The 16,522-nt window shown below is 44.1% G+C and overlaps 1 protein-coding gene and 1 pseudogene across 1 annotated transcript in view; both read right to left on the bottom strand.

The window, feature by feature from the left end:
- IL18RAP (interleukin 18 receptor accessory protein) overlaps positions 1 to 16,522 on the bottom strand; it is a 39,825-nt gene that overhangs the window by 2,315 nt on the left and 20,988 nt on the right. The window contains 4 exon segments of the mRNA XM_008064782.2: positions 3,493 to 3,630; positions 5,603 to 5,754; positions 8,129 to 8,252; positions 10,057 to 10,122. Of these exon segments, the coding sequence (XP_008062973.1) occupies positions 3,493 to 3,630; positions 5,603 to 5,754; positions 8,129 to 8,252; positions 10,057 to 10,122 (480 nt within the window).
- LOC110596255 lies at positions 3,975 to 4,740 on the bottom strand (annotated as a pseudogene).

The following is a 16,522-nucleotide window of genomic DNA, read 5'->3' as shown; positions in this document are numbered from 1 at the left end:
TGCACTCCAGTCTGGGCGACAGAGTGAGACTCCAACTCAAAAAAAAAAAAAGGAAATTAAGATCATGATAACTCCCCAGAATTATTGAGATAATGTATATGAAGTACTTGGTGTCTGGTTCATAACAAGCACAGCATACCTATCCATTCCCCACCCTTCTGGATAGGAAACAATATCTATAGAACTTGTAGAGCATTTAAAAGGTCCCATATGCCTCTGTTGACTACATTATTACAAATGCATATTGATTACTGGGGTATGCTAAAGAACCAACTGGAAGAGGTAGAAAACCCCCCAAATTATAATTTGCAGGCTTTGAAATGAGACACACCAGGTTCATATTCCAGCACGTCCCACAATCACTGTCAAGTCGTATTGTACAAAATAGTAAACAATAATGCAGATTGCTGATGCTATTTAGCAGTACCTATAAGGGAGGACTCCCTAAAACTGGAATTCTCTTTTGTAGAACCCCTAGAATTTGTTCCTCTGCATCAAATGGTAAACCAACGTTTTTATCTGGAAGTTTTAAGAAGGTTGTGCCGTGATTTGCAGAAGAAATGTCTCAGGTTGTGGCAAACAGGTGACTAGTTCTTCTACCATGATGACACACCTGCCCACATGGTGCTGATGGTTCAGCAGTTTTTGCCCCAAAACGGCATAACCCCCCTGCCCTACCCTCCCTAATCACCTGATCTCGCTCTGAGTAACTTTTTTTGTTGTTTCCCCAGATGAAAAAAGTCCTCAGAGAAAAGCGTTTTGCCCACATGGAAGATGTGAAACCAAAAATGGCAAAAGCAATAAAAGGCATTCAAATTGGCAGGTTCAAAAACTGTTTTGAGGCCGAACTCGGTGGCTCAGCCTGTCATCCCAGCACTTTGGGAGGCCGAGGAGAGCAGACTGCCTAAGCCCATGGGTTCGAGACCAGCCCGGGCAACTTGGCGACACCTCGTCTCTACAATAAATTAAAAAATTAGCCAGGCATGGTAGCATGCGCCTGTAGTTCCGGCTATTTGGAAGGCTGGGGCGGAAGGATCACCCGAGCCCAGCAGGTCGACACTGAGATGGTCATGAGTGTGCCACTGCACTCCAGCCTGGGCAATGGAATGAGACTCCGACTCAAACATAAATGAATGAATGAATGAACGAACAAATAAATAAATAAATATAAGAATAAAAACTATTTTGAGCAGTGGAAAAAGCATCTCAATAGGTGTATGGCATCAGATGGAGAGTGCTTTGAAGGGGACAGACGTTTAAACATGTAAGAATGAGTACACAATTTATTCTAAATAAATTCCGGTTTTGTGAGTACTCCCCCTTGTACACCTGCTCAGGTGGATCTAAAAAGAGGCCTTGGTGAACGAAGGGGCCAGCAACCAGAAAGGAAGGTCCCAGAGTCAAGAGGGGAGGATGTCAAACTGCTGTGGCCGAGAGGCTAGCCCACGACGTCCCTCATTGCTCAGATGGTTGGCAGGTAGGGGCTGGGCAGTTTCAATGTGTGCACATTCTAGTAGCTTCTAATCCTTCAATATCATGTGAAACTCCAGGAAACGAGGACTTTTCCATAGGCCTAACACCAAATTTCATTAGTAGTACAATTAGAGCGCAGACATTAAGTGACCTCTTATGTACGCTGGGTCTTTCCAAAATTTTGGATATTCAGCCTAACCTCCAAGCAGGCATTTTGCTGATAGACTTCAGGTTGGCCAGCAGAGGGCATTGCACCACTGCGCTTGAGAATGGAGTGCTGCCTCCCACAGATCTGTTACTAAAAGGTGGTCTTTGCAAAGTACAAAGAGAAGGGACACATGGACGTGTCTCTCCATTGATTGACTCTTCTATGCAAGCTCTAGAATCTCAAGGTAAATAGCGTTTTAGTAAAAAACGTATGAAGTTGCCTAGGAAAGCGATTCGGTCACGGATTAGATAACTTACTCCATTCCAAAAAGCTATTTTTAAAAAATAAATCTTAAAAACACTTTTGGCTTAAGGATTTGTATCATGTATTCTCAGTCGTGAGTCTCTTACCCTTAACCATGGAGAAATAAAATCACTTGCAATTTTCAAAAAAAGAGGAGGAAAATAGTCTAAAGAAAGATGCGACTGGAGTAGTTCTTTACTTACTCTTTCCCCAGGGATCTGACAGCTCCTCACTGAACTCCTAGTCCAGGAAGGCATCAGGGTTTGGAGAAACCTCCCATTGAGATAATTATCCCTGAAATCCAGCAGAAAAGGGTCCTGCTCCTTCCAAACAAAATCATTCACTAAGTGTGCAGACATTCTAACCTTAGGGAATTCCAGGACTAGAAAAACAGAAGCAGCTGTTCTAGTCTAAAGAAACAAGATGATCTTTTCTCATGGGAATAACAACACATACTTCATTGATAGTAATAGTACTTGCATTCTCCAGGGCTTCCCACTTTTGGGGACATTTCCACCCTCTTAAAGCTCCTCATTTTACAGTTGAGGCTGAGTTTAAGCTAATGGGATCTCTTAAACCAGACAACCTGAATCTGAATGCCAATTTCTAACACCCTCCGGTGGTTCAGTCTTCACCTCTCTCTGCCTGCTTCATAGGAATGCTGTGAAAGTTAAAATAACTCATACACATGACAAGCATTCACTACAGTCCTCGCGAAATAGCAACAGCTAGGCCAGGCTCAGGGTCTCAGTCTGTAATCCCAGCACTTTGGGAAGTCGGGGCAAGTGGATTGCCTGAGCCTACGGGTTTGAGACTAGCCCGGGCAACTTGACCAGACCTCGTCTCTACAATAATTAAAAAAAAAACTAGCTGGGCATGGTACTGTGTGCCTGTAGTTCTGGCTACTTGGAAGGAAGGGGGAAGGATCACCAGAGGCCAGCGGGTCGATGCTGGGGTGGCCATGAACGTGCCACTGCACTCCACCGTAGGTCACAGAGTAAGACTCTGACTCAAAAACAAAAACAAAACAAAAAAAGAACAGAAAAAGAAATAGCAACAGCTGCAAGTGCTGCATGGTGACTATGTGCTCGGTGCCATCCTAAATGCTTACTAGGTCCTAATAACATGTCAACAAGCCCTCCCAGCATCCTTTGCCATAGGTGTGCTCACAATTCTATGTTACAGATAACGAAACAAAATCCCAGAGACATTCAGCCATTTACTCTATGGCTTTATATGGCTGGGAAAAAGGCATTATTTTCAAGACCAACCTGTCCCACAATAGCATGGTCTACAAGATTCCTGGAAAACTGAGTCATAATTTTATAAAATTGTTTCTGCGGCCTTCTCTGGCTTGAGGCCCCCAGACCTGGAAGAAAGCCCCAAGACACCTGGGCACAACTTTACACAGCAGGGAACATCCCTTTCTTGTATCCCTCCCTGGTGCTTCGCCCTGGTGGGCAGGAGGCATCTGAAATTCCCTCCTAAAATCACTCTGAGGAAACAGAGCCAAGGGGTGGTGGTGGTAGAGAGAAAAATCAGAGGGTGGCATGTGAGGGTGGCCTTACCCCCGAGTATCTCGTCCTTACTCTGGTAGGTTCGGCACAGCAGCACGATTTCAATCCAGTACGTGTAGAGGAGTGCACCTGCCACCAGCATGCCCAAGAGGGTCCCAACGGTGCCAAGCAGGACGTACAGGAACACCACTGGGGAAACACAGAGCCCGTGAGCAGATGCAGAGGCAGCAGACCTGGGCCCGGTCACCCTTAGGCCAGTGCTGTGGCCCACTTGGCTCCTCTCTCTGTCTTATTGTTTTATCAAAATCACTGCCACTGGCAGCAGTTCTTTGGAATCTAGGAACATCTTCAACCACATCTTGAGAACTGCCTTACAATGAACTCTAAAGATCCCAGGGGAATAGGCAGTTCTTGTTCAGGGAACTGGGAAATGGATGATAGCCATTTTATTTATTTTTACCCCATAAACTTTCTCTTTTTTTTTCCATTTGAAAGCAGGCACTGTGTATTAACTCACCTGTTAACAAAAATAATCATGGCATACATCTTAGTTCATCCATCCTTCTAATAAACCTGTTGATCTGGTCATCCCTGTTGCCAGTATCCCCACCTTCTGCAAAATGGGTGGTCTCTTTCTTCATTCCACCTCATGGAGAGGATAATTTAAAAAGCCAGAGGAAGTTATTTCCTTTTCTGAAGCGTTTTCCAACAGTATAGATCTCGCGAAACAGATCCGCCATGCAGATGATGCCACATTTGCCAAGAGATCAAGCAATCAAACCATTATCTGTCAAGGCAATTCGCTCCTTATTAATTTTGCCATAACCACGCTTGTAGATGAGTTCATTTACTGACTTCAGGTTTGGGTCCCCCCCATGCAATGTACGGTTCTACAATCCTCAGCATGTTCTTTGAAACCTTGTTGAGCTTCACAAAGTTTCCATTGAAGATCTGTTGAAGACGAAGAAGCCGCAACACCTTCCGGACCTTTGGGCTCACACCATGGATACCTCTGAGCCTGAGGACAAATGCCAATTTGGGTTCTGCAGGTGCATAGAAGCTGCCGGCTATTCTTGCCATCCTAGCCGCTGGAATCTCAGTTCTGTACATCTGCCTATATTCCTTGTGATCGTGCTTAGCTTTTTCATAGATAAGCTTTCTCCTTACCTTTCGACGTATTTTGGGTGGCAAACTTCTTTCTCAGGGGCTTTGTCTTCAGCTCTGTGAAATGCCTTTGCTTTTTCTGAAAGGTTTCAGCACAGCAGGAACCTTCTTTTTCTTCTCTTCGACACCCTCCATGGTTCCAGCCGGAAAAGAGCCCCCATAAACTTTCACACAATCCGCTGACATCCCTCTTTGTTGCATATTGTAAATTATTTTTGTGTGTTATCGTCCCTACTACAGCTTGAGACCAGGAGTCCCATCTGGCTTACCTAACACCAGGGATCCACTGCACACCTCCACAGAGGGAAGCTGCCATTATAGGATACCCATCACACGCCAGGAGCTCACATTGTCTGATTTACGCCTCACAAACATTCAAACGTGCTTGTATCTATAGCCATTCATTAATTAAATTAACGAATGATATCAACTTCATCTCTGGGCGTCTTCTAAAGAAATTTAAAAGCTATTTATTATCTGAAATTTCCACTTCTGCTTTTTAAAAAGTGACGATTTGTGATACACAGATATCATTCTGAACACTGAGCAAGATTACTCTGTCTCGCCTACCATCTTCCATGAGAACATAAATCCCTCATGTTCCCTGGACGTGGAAGCCAGTAGAGAAAACTAGAAAAGGGGGCTAGGTCTTAGCACAGTGTCTGCCACATAGGGCATTTTCTGCAGGTACTTGTAGAATGAATGAGTGAGTATGTGAGTAAGTGAGTGAATTAATGGCTTTTCCATCACAGCCTCCAACCCCCATATGCAGAATATTAGTGAAGAGGACCAGCTCTGGATTATCTATCGACAATTCACTAGTTGTGTGGCTTTGATCAAGGTATCCAATGGGTTAACAAAAGCAAAGTGCTTAGAACAATGTCTGGTACCTAGAAGATGTGCATGTTGATCATTATCATGGCTCTTCTTTAGGAAAATTTCTTCCTGCTCAAGTACAAGCAGTTGCATACATCCCAGGGCAAACTTCCAGGCTTACCTCCTCTCACTTCCTTCAGTTGCACGGACCGAGTTGTGTTCCCAACGGAGTTCTGGGCAAAACAAACAAACTTCCGGCGAAGGTCACTCCGAGTGACTTCTTCCAAGATGACATCACGCTCAAAGATTTTTTCCTTTAAAGTGGACTTAATACTGAGGGGAGGAGGAGAAATACTACATTCGTTCAGTGACATAAATTAATATCCATTTGCAGTATTTATGACTCATATAGGAAGCCAACAGTTTGACTTTCAGAAGAACTATGGAATCCATAGTAATGGAAGATACCAGGAAAACATGAGGTGGGTGAGGGCTCGTGGTTGACTCAATCGTTGACTCTACTCAGCATTTACACTAAGACACAATTTACTTGTGGGCCTCATCTGACCTTTCTTACTCTAAGAATTCTCCTTGAAGTAAATAAGAACAATAATTTTAAAGGATTATTAAAAATGACTGACTCCTACTAAACATTTATTATGTGTCAGGTACCCTTCTGAGCACTGAATAGAGATTTTAACAGCCTCGGTTCCTCAGCTTTCAGGAGCCCTACAGAGTAATATCATCATCCTACCTTAGCCAGTGACACAAACAAAGCAAAGGTGGATGAATAGAACTGGGTCACGTTGCTGGCAAGTGGCAGCCTGACCCCTGAGCCTGTATCAACCTGTCCCATCAAGAAACTGTGAGTCTTGGCATTTATTCACAATCTGGGTTCTCTGAAGATGCCGATATATCTTCTGTCTGTGTGTTAAGAAATCGTGTTTGTGTGGATGATGTTTTAGGTTGTGGTGCTCTGAGCCTACGATACCAGCTCTTATTCACTGAATGCTTCCTACCTTCCACTTCGCAAACTCATGTAAGTGGCGGATACAGTAGACACCTATCCCCTCTACTGTATCTGCCACTTACATGAGTTTGCGAAGTGGAGCTTATTATCCACTTTGTCCATAGATCGTCGGTGGGTGACAGAGGTTCACAGGGGTTAAAAGGCTATATTGCCACAAGCTGGAAAACGGAGATTCAAAGCATACTATCTTTACCACACTCTAATGCAGTGTAAGCTCAAGACAGTGAATTCCCTTATCTTAGACGTTCCTGATGAATTTCATTGCTGTTACCAAAATCTATCCTTTACTTTTTTTGTAATAATGCATACTTCTCAAAATGATATTACACTTGTGAACTGATATGTTTTAAAAAGCAGAAGACACTACTTAATGCATAGACTCTTACTTTGGATCAGATCCTGGAGAAAAGAGGGAATGCACCCTTAGTGACATGTCTGATTGGATGTGACTGGGTCCTGGCCCTTTGACCATTCTGGGGTCTAGAAATCAGTTTTTCAAGACATTGGATAGCTCCAAATATGTCTTTGTACTTATTTATTTTGAATGAGAGTCTCACTCCATCGCCCAGGCTAGAGTACAGTGGCACACTCACAGCCACCCCGGCACCGACCTGCTGGGCTCAGGCAATCCTTCCACCTCAGTCTTCCAAGTAGCTGAAACTACAGGCACACACCACCACACCCGGTGAATTTTTTAATGTTATTGTAGAGATGAGGTCTCACCAAGTGGCCCAGGCTGATCTTGAACCCGTGGGCTCAGGCCATCCTCTCACCTCAGCCTCCCAAAGTGCTGGGATTACAAGCTTGAGCCACCACGCCCAGTCAAGCAAAATCTTTTACCAGTAAATTCTGGCCACTGATGTGGGTTTCGTGCTCTGGAGAGTAACAAACTGAATCTGATTTCTCATAAAACATCATTTCAAGACAGTGAGTATTTCAAGACAGAGGGCCGCCCGTTAGTCTCCTTTTCCAGGTGGAGTTTTTTCCACAATACCTCACTTCACATGTTTTCTGCCGGACCCCTTACTCTACTGCCATTTCCTCTGGGTCCTTCACAAACTGTCAATTACTCCACACATCTGGATCCTTGAACTTGCCATACTCTGAGTGGACAATGCTGGCGAAATGGGGTCTGAGGGTGGAGAACATTCTCTCCCATTTCTGGGACATGTTGCATTATCTTCAAGCAGCCTGACTCAGTATGTCTGTCTGCTCCATAGCTTGGCTTTTAAAGAAGCCATGCAAAATGGTTGCTACAAAATGAGGTTCAAAGTACCGTAATACCATAAGAAAAGGATTGACAGTGGCAGGAAACTATGGGGGGGTGGGCAGGGAGGGACAGGGAGGTGGGATTAATGGTGGTCAATATCTGTCTGGGGAAGGGGGAGCATACCTCATCAACAAGGGTACCTGCACAATGAATACCTAACCCTTAACTGTACCCCACAATTTTAAAATTAAAAATTAGAAAAACAAAAAAACCCCAACAAAGTGAGGCCCAAAACAACTTAAAATCTTCACTCTACGACCCTTTGCACTTTGTGTTTCTGCGCTTTTATTATCACCACTAGTTGGTGCTCACAGCTACACCATCAACTCAGAACCTATATTTCAGTGGTTTCTAAAGGTGAAAATATCTGAGTTGCAAAGACTAGAGTCTGCCAATTTTCTTCTTACCTTTTCGCCGCAGGTGTTGACACTTCCCACTCCCGGTCAGAATCTTTGATATGCCATCTTATCACAGGATCAAAGTTTGATTCAAAGCCAAACCGTGCTTTGCAGGTAATGGTTAAAGACTTTCCTGAAAATAGTTACAGTTTATATATTTATCGAACAGAATGCTATGGTCTGAATCTTTCTTTCTCCTGAAATTCATATGTTGAAACCCTAACTCCCAAAGTGATGGCATTGGGAGGTGGAGATTTGGGAAAATGATTAAGTCTTGAAAGTGGATTAGCACCCTTATAAGAGACTGCAGAAAAGATCCCCTGTACTGCCATGTGAGGTTACAGCAAAACCGTAGCTGTCGACAAAGCAACCCTCCACCAGACACCGAATCTGTCAGCCCCTTGATCCTGGACTTCCATCCTTCAGAACTGAGAGAAATAAATCTCTATTCTTTGGGGAAAAAAAAGACTTTCCTGAAAATGAAGAAGTCAAAGAAAACAGGAAGGAAGTCATGAGAAAACTTTGTCCTGTGTGAGGAAGGAAGTCTTGACCAAGGCTGTTTCCTGATACCTCAGGCTTGCAGGTAAAACAGCTGGGTAATATATAACTAAACACATCCCATTCAGAAGCACAAAAAACCAGGCGTGTTTGTTTCTAATAAGCAATCCTTAAGTCTCAGCCATATTTGTATGTGTTCTTGAAGTGAAGACGAGCATGACCATATCACTAAGGGTCCTAATACGATCTGAGGGGGACACCAGAAAAATGAGGCGCTTCGAAGACCAGCCTGGTCATCAACACCATGTTAAAATACAAGGTACATCTATAAAGAACATTTCACTAACTGATACTTGCAGAGCAAGTAAAAATCATGAGATTATTGCAGCACGTGGTTTAAAGTAGAAACTATTTAGATAGTCAGCTATTTTTTAGAGTCATGCACTATGGATAGGCATGCATGGTGTTAAACTAACCTCTTTCTACCCATTTTCTCTGTAAGGGATATCCATATATTTTCTGCTTCAAACTTAATATTTAACTATGAAATTGTTAGGTGCACCATTGGGAAACTCATTTGTGCGCCTTAATGGTTTTCCACCAGTAACGCCTGATACTTCACTAATACCATAAGTGTAGCCTATTTTTAATTCTTTTATTTTTCTTCTGCCTTATTCCCTCCTTCTGGTCCTGTAATGTGACCTATAAGACTGTTACTATTTTTATAATCGGGATACTCCGCTACTGCCACCTAGTGACTTTACACCATAACATCTATTTTTACCTTTCTTACAACAATCAATCTTTTATTAGCGCATAAAAGAGCACTTATTTTATGGAAACGATTAGCATTTGGTTTTAAGTACAGCAATTCTTAGATGGCTGTGTAGGCAGACACAGATGTTACTGAAGCTGCAGAATGAAAGAAGACCACAGGGAAGTCCATTTCTCTTCCACCCCAAAGAAGGCAATATTTTGGAACACAAATTGTTTGAGCAGGGATTGTAGAATCCCATCACAAGTCTCTTAAAGACCAAGCATCACCTTGTGTTTATAAAGGTGTATGTTACTCAAGTTGGAAAACGCATAGATATAACGAATGGACCTAACCAATACATAGAACCACCTGCTCTTGGGCAGAGTTAAGAAAGAATCTAAAATCCATGGGTCATGCCCAAGGCACCACCCACTGAACATACATTGTCTCATTATTTCTCAATGCAACCTTGTAAGGTCAGTTTTATGATAACTATTTGCAGCCTTAAAGACAGAGGCCTAGAAGAAATAAGTATCTGTGTGAGGCCACACCAGTCGGTGGCTGAGTCAAGATTCACACCCAATTCTGTTTGCCTGGAAAGCCCAGTGCACCTTTTTTCGATCACACTTCGACCTGATCTCAGACGCAAAGTGTCATTCAAGAGTGAAAAAGCCCAACTTACCAAGTTCTACTTCCAGTGTGTCATTGACGGGATCCAAAATATCTGGTTTGACAGCAGTGTTTTTCTCTAAAAGAATAACATGAAAATCATTATTTGCATTGAGGGCTCTTAAGGGGGGCTTGCTGAAGATTTGGGTGCACAACCCACTTTGATTTAAATGTGTGAAGAAGGAGGGTCTTCTTCAAAGTTTTTCCATAATTTATAAGTCTAAGAACTCAAGTTTCCTTGTGAAAAGGTTGCCCTGAAAAATGACTGTGACATCAGGTTGCAGGTGCTGGGAAAACATTGATCCTTGATTAATCTGTACCAGCTTGGGCGCATTTTATTCCAAACCAGTCATGTTCACCCCTTGCAGACTCGAGCCCACATGCCTGTCTTCCACAAGATTTCTTTTTGGTGCCATCTGGCTAATTCAACAGGAAGGAGGCCCCACCTGATGAAACTATACAACTCAAACATGGGTCTATTTCCCTCATCCTTAATTCGTGGTTTGTTTCTAAATAAAGGACCAAAAAAATCAGTCAGGCATGGTGGCATGCAACTGTAGTCCTAGCTACTCAGGAAGGATCGCTTGAGCCCAGGAAGTCAAGACTGTGGTGAGCCATGATCATGCCACCGCACTCCAGCCTGGGCAACAGAGTGAGACCCTGACTCCAAAATAAATAAATAAACAAACAAATAATAAAGGACAGTCCTGCCCGTAATTAATAATTTTATACTTCAACTTCCTGCCACAAATACATCTGCACTGTCAAACTTCTTCCTGCAAGGAATTTTCCTGATAAAGGAAGATTCAGGTGCTTTACTCTTGAAATCATCTACTCATATTTCTCAGGGGACTCCTCTCATTTACCCCGTCTCTCTTTGGTATCTTTACCCCAATCTCCCCCCCAACTCTCCCACCCTTTCTCTCTCTCTCCCTTTCCTTCTCTCTCTCCTTCTCCCTCCCTTTCTCTTACTTTCCATCTCTCCTCTCTCTCTGAGCTTCTTCCCACCAGCATTTATTCATGCTCAATCACAACTTCTTAAAAAGAGAAAGCATCTTCTTTCTGATATCTCGCCTCACTTATTCTCCTTCCTTTCAAGACATTTTTTTTGGGGTGTAGGGTCTCTTACTGTTGTCTTGGTTTGGGTGCAGTGGCATGCTCACCGTCACCGCAGCCTCTACCTGCGGGGATCAGGTGATCCTTCTGCCTCAACTTCCCAAGTAGCTGGGACTACAGGTATGCACCACCACACCTGGCTAATTTTTTTTTTTTTATTTCTTGTAGAGGTGAGGTCTCACTGTGTTGCCCAGGCTGGTCTAAAGTTCCTGGGCTCAAGCAAGCCTCCTACTTTGGCCTTCCCAAAGTGCTGGGATTACAGGAGTCACCATGTCCAGGTGCCCAGCCAAATCTTGAAAGAGGCTTGGGTGCTCACTTCCTCCATGTCCTCACCTCCTGTGAGTCTGATTCCTGCCCCCATTACTCCACTGAAACTGCTTTCACCCAAGCCACCAGTGGCACCTTTGCATCTAACCCATGGGGCACCATGGAGCACTTAGCCTACGTTAGCTCTCAGCAGCACTGGACACTGTTGGCCACATTCTCTGTGAAGTCCTCTCTTCACAGTTCCCCTTTCCTGCACTCTCCTTCAGCCTCTACATCCCCTTCTCTCTGACCTGTGGGCTTCCGGGTTCCGATCCTCTGTGTGTTTTGGATATCAGTTCTCTTTCCAGTTCTCTCCTAGTGTTTCTCACTCTTTCTGCTCCCCTGGGTAGTACAGCTCACTCTCTAGCCTCTTCCTTACGAAAGGTCTTGGCCTCTGACATTGTCTCTCACCTACATCACCAGATCCACTTCCTCCACTGCCCTCTTCCCCACCCTTCCACTGACACCACTCGCTGAAATATGTTCTCATATTTCTGTTCTATCTCCTTTGGGGATCTTCCTCCTCTTTGCCACCTCCCCAAGCGGTGACACGCTTCAGTGCCCTCCTGTCTCTATACTCATTGCCTGTGTGATCTCACTGAGATCACACAGATAATGGTATCAGATAATGTGTACCAGTTGGCCACACCCACACTCAGATTCATATCACCAGCCCTGGCGCCATTTTTTTAAATCAACCTTCCTCAGACTAGTTTATCCAAGCACCTACTTGTTGTTGTGACTTGATGAACAAATTTCCAGAAAAAAATATAGATACAGTGTGTGTGTGTGTGTACCCATGAAAACATCCTTGATTCCTCCCCTATCTTCTACATAAAATCATCACCATGCTCTACTAACTCACAAATCTAACCACTTCTCATCACCTCTGCTAAGCATATCCACAGAGCAAAGCCAGAGGCATCTTTTAAGAACGTAAGTCCAACCTGCTGCTCCCCTACCTGTGTTTTCTATCAGCCTCTGTGCTGATACACTCTATCAGTAGGTAACCGAAAGTTCACCTCCTTGTCCAACTCAAAACCTGGCTCTCACCTTTAATTCCTCTTTCTCACTCCCGATTACCAAATCCTTTCCGATGTACCACCTAAATATTTCTTAAGTCCATCCTCTTGTCTCCATTTCTAGTAATCCCCAGTTCGGGTCCCCATCACTGCCTGCTTGACACAGAACCACCCAACTCTTCTCCCTGCCTCCATTGTTGTTCTTAAGAATTCACTTTCAGGGGTCGAGAAGATGGCGGTCAAGCCAGTTGGAATATGCGAGTCCCAGTGGGGGTGAGTGAGTGTATGAAAAATTGTGTGTACATGCTGGTGAGCAAGTGGGCGTGTGAGTGGCTGACTCAGTAAGGGTTAGGAAGCTAGTGGCCAGGGATCTCCTGTGGTGGCTGGTGCTTGGACCCTACAGATTCCTGGGATGCAGAAGCTGAGTGCCATTTTAAAAAAAATCAACAAAACCCTTCCTGGGAAGAAAATGCCCAGAGAGACTGACTAAGTGGGGGTGCGTGAGCAAGTGGCCAGGGCCCTGGTGCACCAGCGGGCACTGCAGCTTCTCTGCTTGGTCCCTGGCTCTTCCCAGGTCGCAGAAGCCGAGTACCATTTTTTTTAAATAGACAAAAGTTTTCCTGTGAAGAAGCAGTGGAAGAGACTACCACCCCAGGCTCTGCCTCACCACTGCAGCAGGAGAGACGGCCGGCTCCAGGTTTTGCCTCACCACTTCAGCACCTGGCAGGGCATTGGCAGCAGGACTGTGGAAGGAGTCCAGAGGCAAAATCTCATGGAAGAGAACAAGAGAAGCCCACCACCACCATCTTGAAGGCGAGGCAGGAAAGTGCTCCGACTTGCTCACCATGGAGTAACAGACCAGATCTCTGTAACTGGGGGATCAACTACTCGGGGATTGATCTTGACCCAGAGGGAATACCCTGAAAGCACAAACTTCGGAGGGACCTGACAAGTGCTGAGTTCCAGGCACCCCACCCCTACCCTGATCCAGCTGTGGGAAAAGGGTTTTGGCCCGAAAAGGGCAAGGAAGGACTTCAAAGAGATCAGTGGTGAGTTCAGGGCTGACCCAAACCCTCTCCTCCCCAGCAATCCTCTGAACATCAGACCCACACAGCTGGGCCACGACTGAGAGGGACAAACCCAGGAGGAGCCTGGACTGGCAATAGGAGAATTCCATCCCAGGACAGGCCTGGCTGGGGCACCACCCTGTGAGTACCTACCTGAGGAAGAGATAATCCCGTACCACCCCACCGGAGGAGATCTCCGTGACCATACGAGAGTGGGAGGGGAGGACTGCCGCCCCGCCCACCTCCACTGTCCCTCCTCCTTCCCTGCTCTGGACACTGTGGAGAGAGAGAAAGAGGTAGCTCTAGCCGGGCTCGGTAGCTCAGCCTGTAATTCCACGCCTTGGGAGGCTGAGGTGAGTGGATTGCCTGAGCCCGCGGGTTTGAGACCCACCTGGGCAGCGAGACCTCATCTCTACAATAAACCAAAAAATCAGCCGGGCATGGTAGCGCGCACCTGTAGTTCCAGCTACTTGGAAGGCAGAGGCGGAAGGATGGCCTGAGCCCAGCAGGTCGAGGCTGCGGTGGCCAGGAGCGGCCACTGCACTCCAGTCTGGGCAACAGGGTGAAACTCCAACTCAAAAGAAAAAGAAAAAGAAAAAGGTGGCTCTGAAAGAGAGATCAGATTAGAGGAACAATTACAGAAGCTGCAATCAGAGGGCAGGTTTTTTTTATGTTTGTTCAAATTTTAAAAAATTTTTTGTTTGTGTGTTTTTTAGTTCATCTGTTTTTAAAATATTTTTCTTGTGCACATGAATGTGAATGTGAGGGTTTGATCTGCATCCCCTCCCCCAATCTTTTTCTTTTTCTGTTTCTTCTTTTATTTGTTGTTTTCTGTTTATGTGTGTATATGAATGATTGAGTGTTCAGCTTTCAATTTTGTTGTTGTTGTTGGCTTGTTTTTGCCCTTTTGTTCTTCTGTTGACTTTTTTTCCTTTCATTTTTTATAGTTTAAGGTGTGTGTCAATATATGTGAGAGGGTTTGATCTGTATTTCCTTTTTTTTTCTGGTCTTTCTGTTTTTCTTCTCTGTTCACTTTGTGTTAGGCGCGTGTGTGTGTGTGTTCAGTTTTCTAGGTTGCAGTTTGTTTCATTTCACTTTGTTGTTATTCCAGTTTGTTTAGGGGTGTGTGTGTGTGTGTTTGTGTGTGTGTGTGTGTGTTCAGTTATTTTTTGCACCGGTTTCTTTTTTGCATCATCATATAAAGCGCTGGTGGGGAGTGAGTTTTAGCAAATACATACCACAATAAATGAACATTACATTTTACAAGTAGTTTCTGAATCCTAGCACCCCGTCCCCTACGTTATCCGACTTTCAAAAACTACAAGAAACAGTAAAGACTCCTGTCCACCATACTATTTCAAAATAGAACAAATCCAGAGCATGGATCAGGGAAGAAGAGAGGACTGAGCAAACATCAGAAGGGAAATCCTCTCCCACTGACACTGATTAATAGAACTAAAGAGAAAAACAAGAGATCTGTTATAAATGAAGAAAACCCAAAGGTAGACCACAGGTAATTTCAAGTGTACCAAAGACAAAACTCCTGAAAACCCAGACCTTGATGCCCAAACATCGGAAGTCACCAACGACTGGCCCCAAAATACAACAGACATTAGGGAATGAATGGAAAGAGTGAATAAGACTCAAGAAGGGTAAGATGCAACACTGAAAGAACTTGTAACAGAGATTTTGGCAATAAAAGTTTCTTTTTTTTTGCGTTGGAGTCTCACTCTGTCGCCCAGAGTGGAGTGCAGTGGCCGCTCCCGGCCACCGCAACCTCGACCTGCTGGGCTCTGGCGATCCTTCCGCCTCAGCCTTCCAAGTAGCTGAAACTACAGGCGTGCGCTACCACGCCCAGAAAAATAAATAATAAGATGACAAACATAGAAAGCCAAATTAATCTAGATGAAGAGAGAATATCAGAACTTGAAGAACAGAACATGTAATTAATCCGATCTGTAGAAAACATAGAAAGAAAACTCAGAAAGAAAGAACAAAGCCTACAATAGATGTGCGATTATATCAAGAGGCCGAACCTATGCCTGATTGGTATCCCAGCAGAAGAAAGGGAAATGGAGAACAACTTGGAGCAGGTGTTCCAGGAGATAATCCAAGAAAACTTTCCCCATCTCACCAGAGATGTGACCAGCTAAGCACAAGAGATGCAGAGAACCCCCACAAGACATCAAATGAGAAGACCAACTCCTAGATACATAGTAATTCGCCTACACAAAGTAGGCACAAAAGAAAAATTCCTAAAGGCAGCAAGAGAGGAAGGTCAGACTACTTACTGGGGAAAACCAATCAGAATAGCAGCAAACCTATTGGCAGAAACACTGCAAACAAGAAGGGACTGAAGTCCAATATTCAAAGTCCTCAGAGATAAACAATCTAAACCAAGAATTTCCTATTTAGCCAAGCTCAGCTTCATCAGTGATAGAGAATTAAAATCCTTCCCAGACATCCAATCCCTAAGAGATTATGCAGCTTCCAGACCAGCTCTACAGGAGACACTTAAAAAGGTATTAAGCACAGAAGAAAAAAAAATGATTACACACTTCCCAGGAGAACAGCAGAGCAGAGAATACAGCACAACAAGAAGCTTGGAAACACGCACATACATCAACCCCAAAGCCAAAAGAAAACAAGCAAAGAAAAACCTTTATAAGAACCTCACGACAGGCATAAACAATCACATTTCAATACTTAGCCTGAATGTGAATGGACTAAATGAACCACTGAAAAGACACAGAATGGCAAACTGGATAAGAAACCATGACCCAATTGTTTGTTGCATCCAGGAAACTCATCTCAGCACAAGGAATGCACACAGACTCAAAATTAAAGAATGGAAAATGAGTTTCTAGGCAAATAGATCACAAAGGAAGGCAGGATCTTAACATCAGACAAAACAAACTTTAAGCTATCAAAAATTTAAAAAGATGCAAAAGGACACTACATAATGATA

Source organism: Carlito syrichta, unplaced genomic scaffold, assembly GCF_000164805.1.
Source record: "Carlito syrichta isolate Samal-C Ts95f unplaced genomic scaffold, Tarsius_syrichta-2.0.1 Scaffold308018, whole genome shotgun sequence".
NCBI classification, from domain to species: domain Eukaryota; kingdom Metazoa; phylum Chordata; class Mammalia; order Primates; family Tarsiidae; genus Carlito; species Carlito syrichta.
Note: the sequence above shows the minus strand (reverse complement) of the source record. Positions and strands in the feature narration are given on the sequence as shown.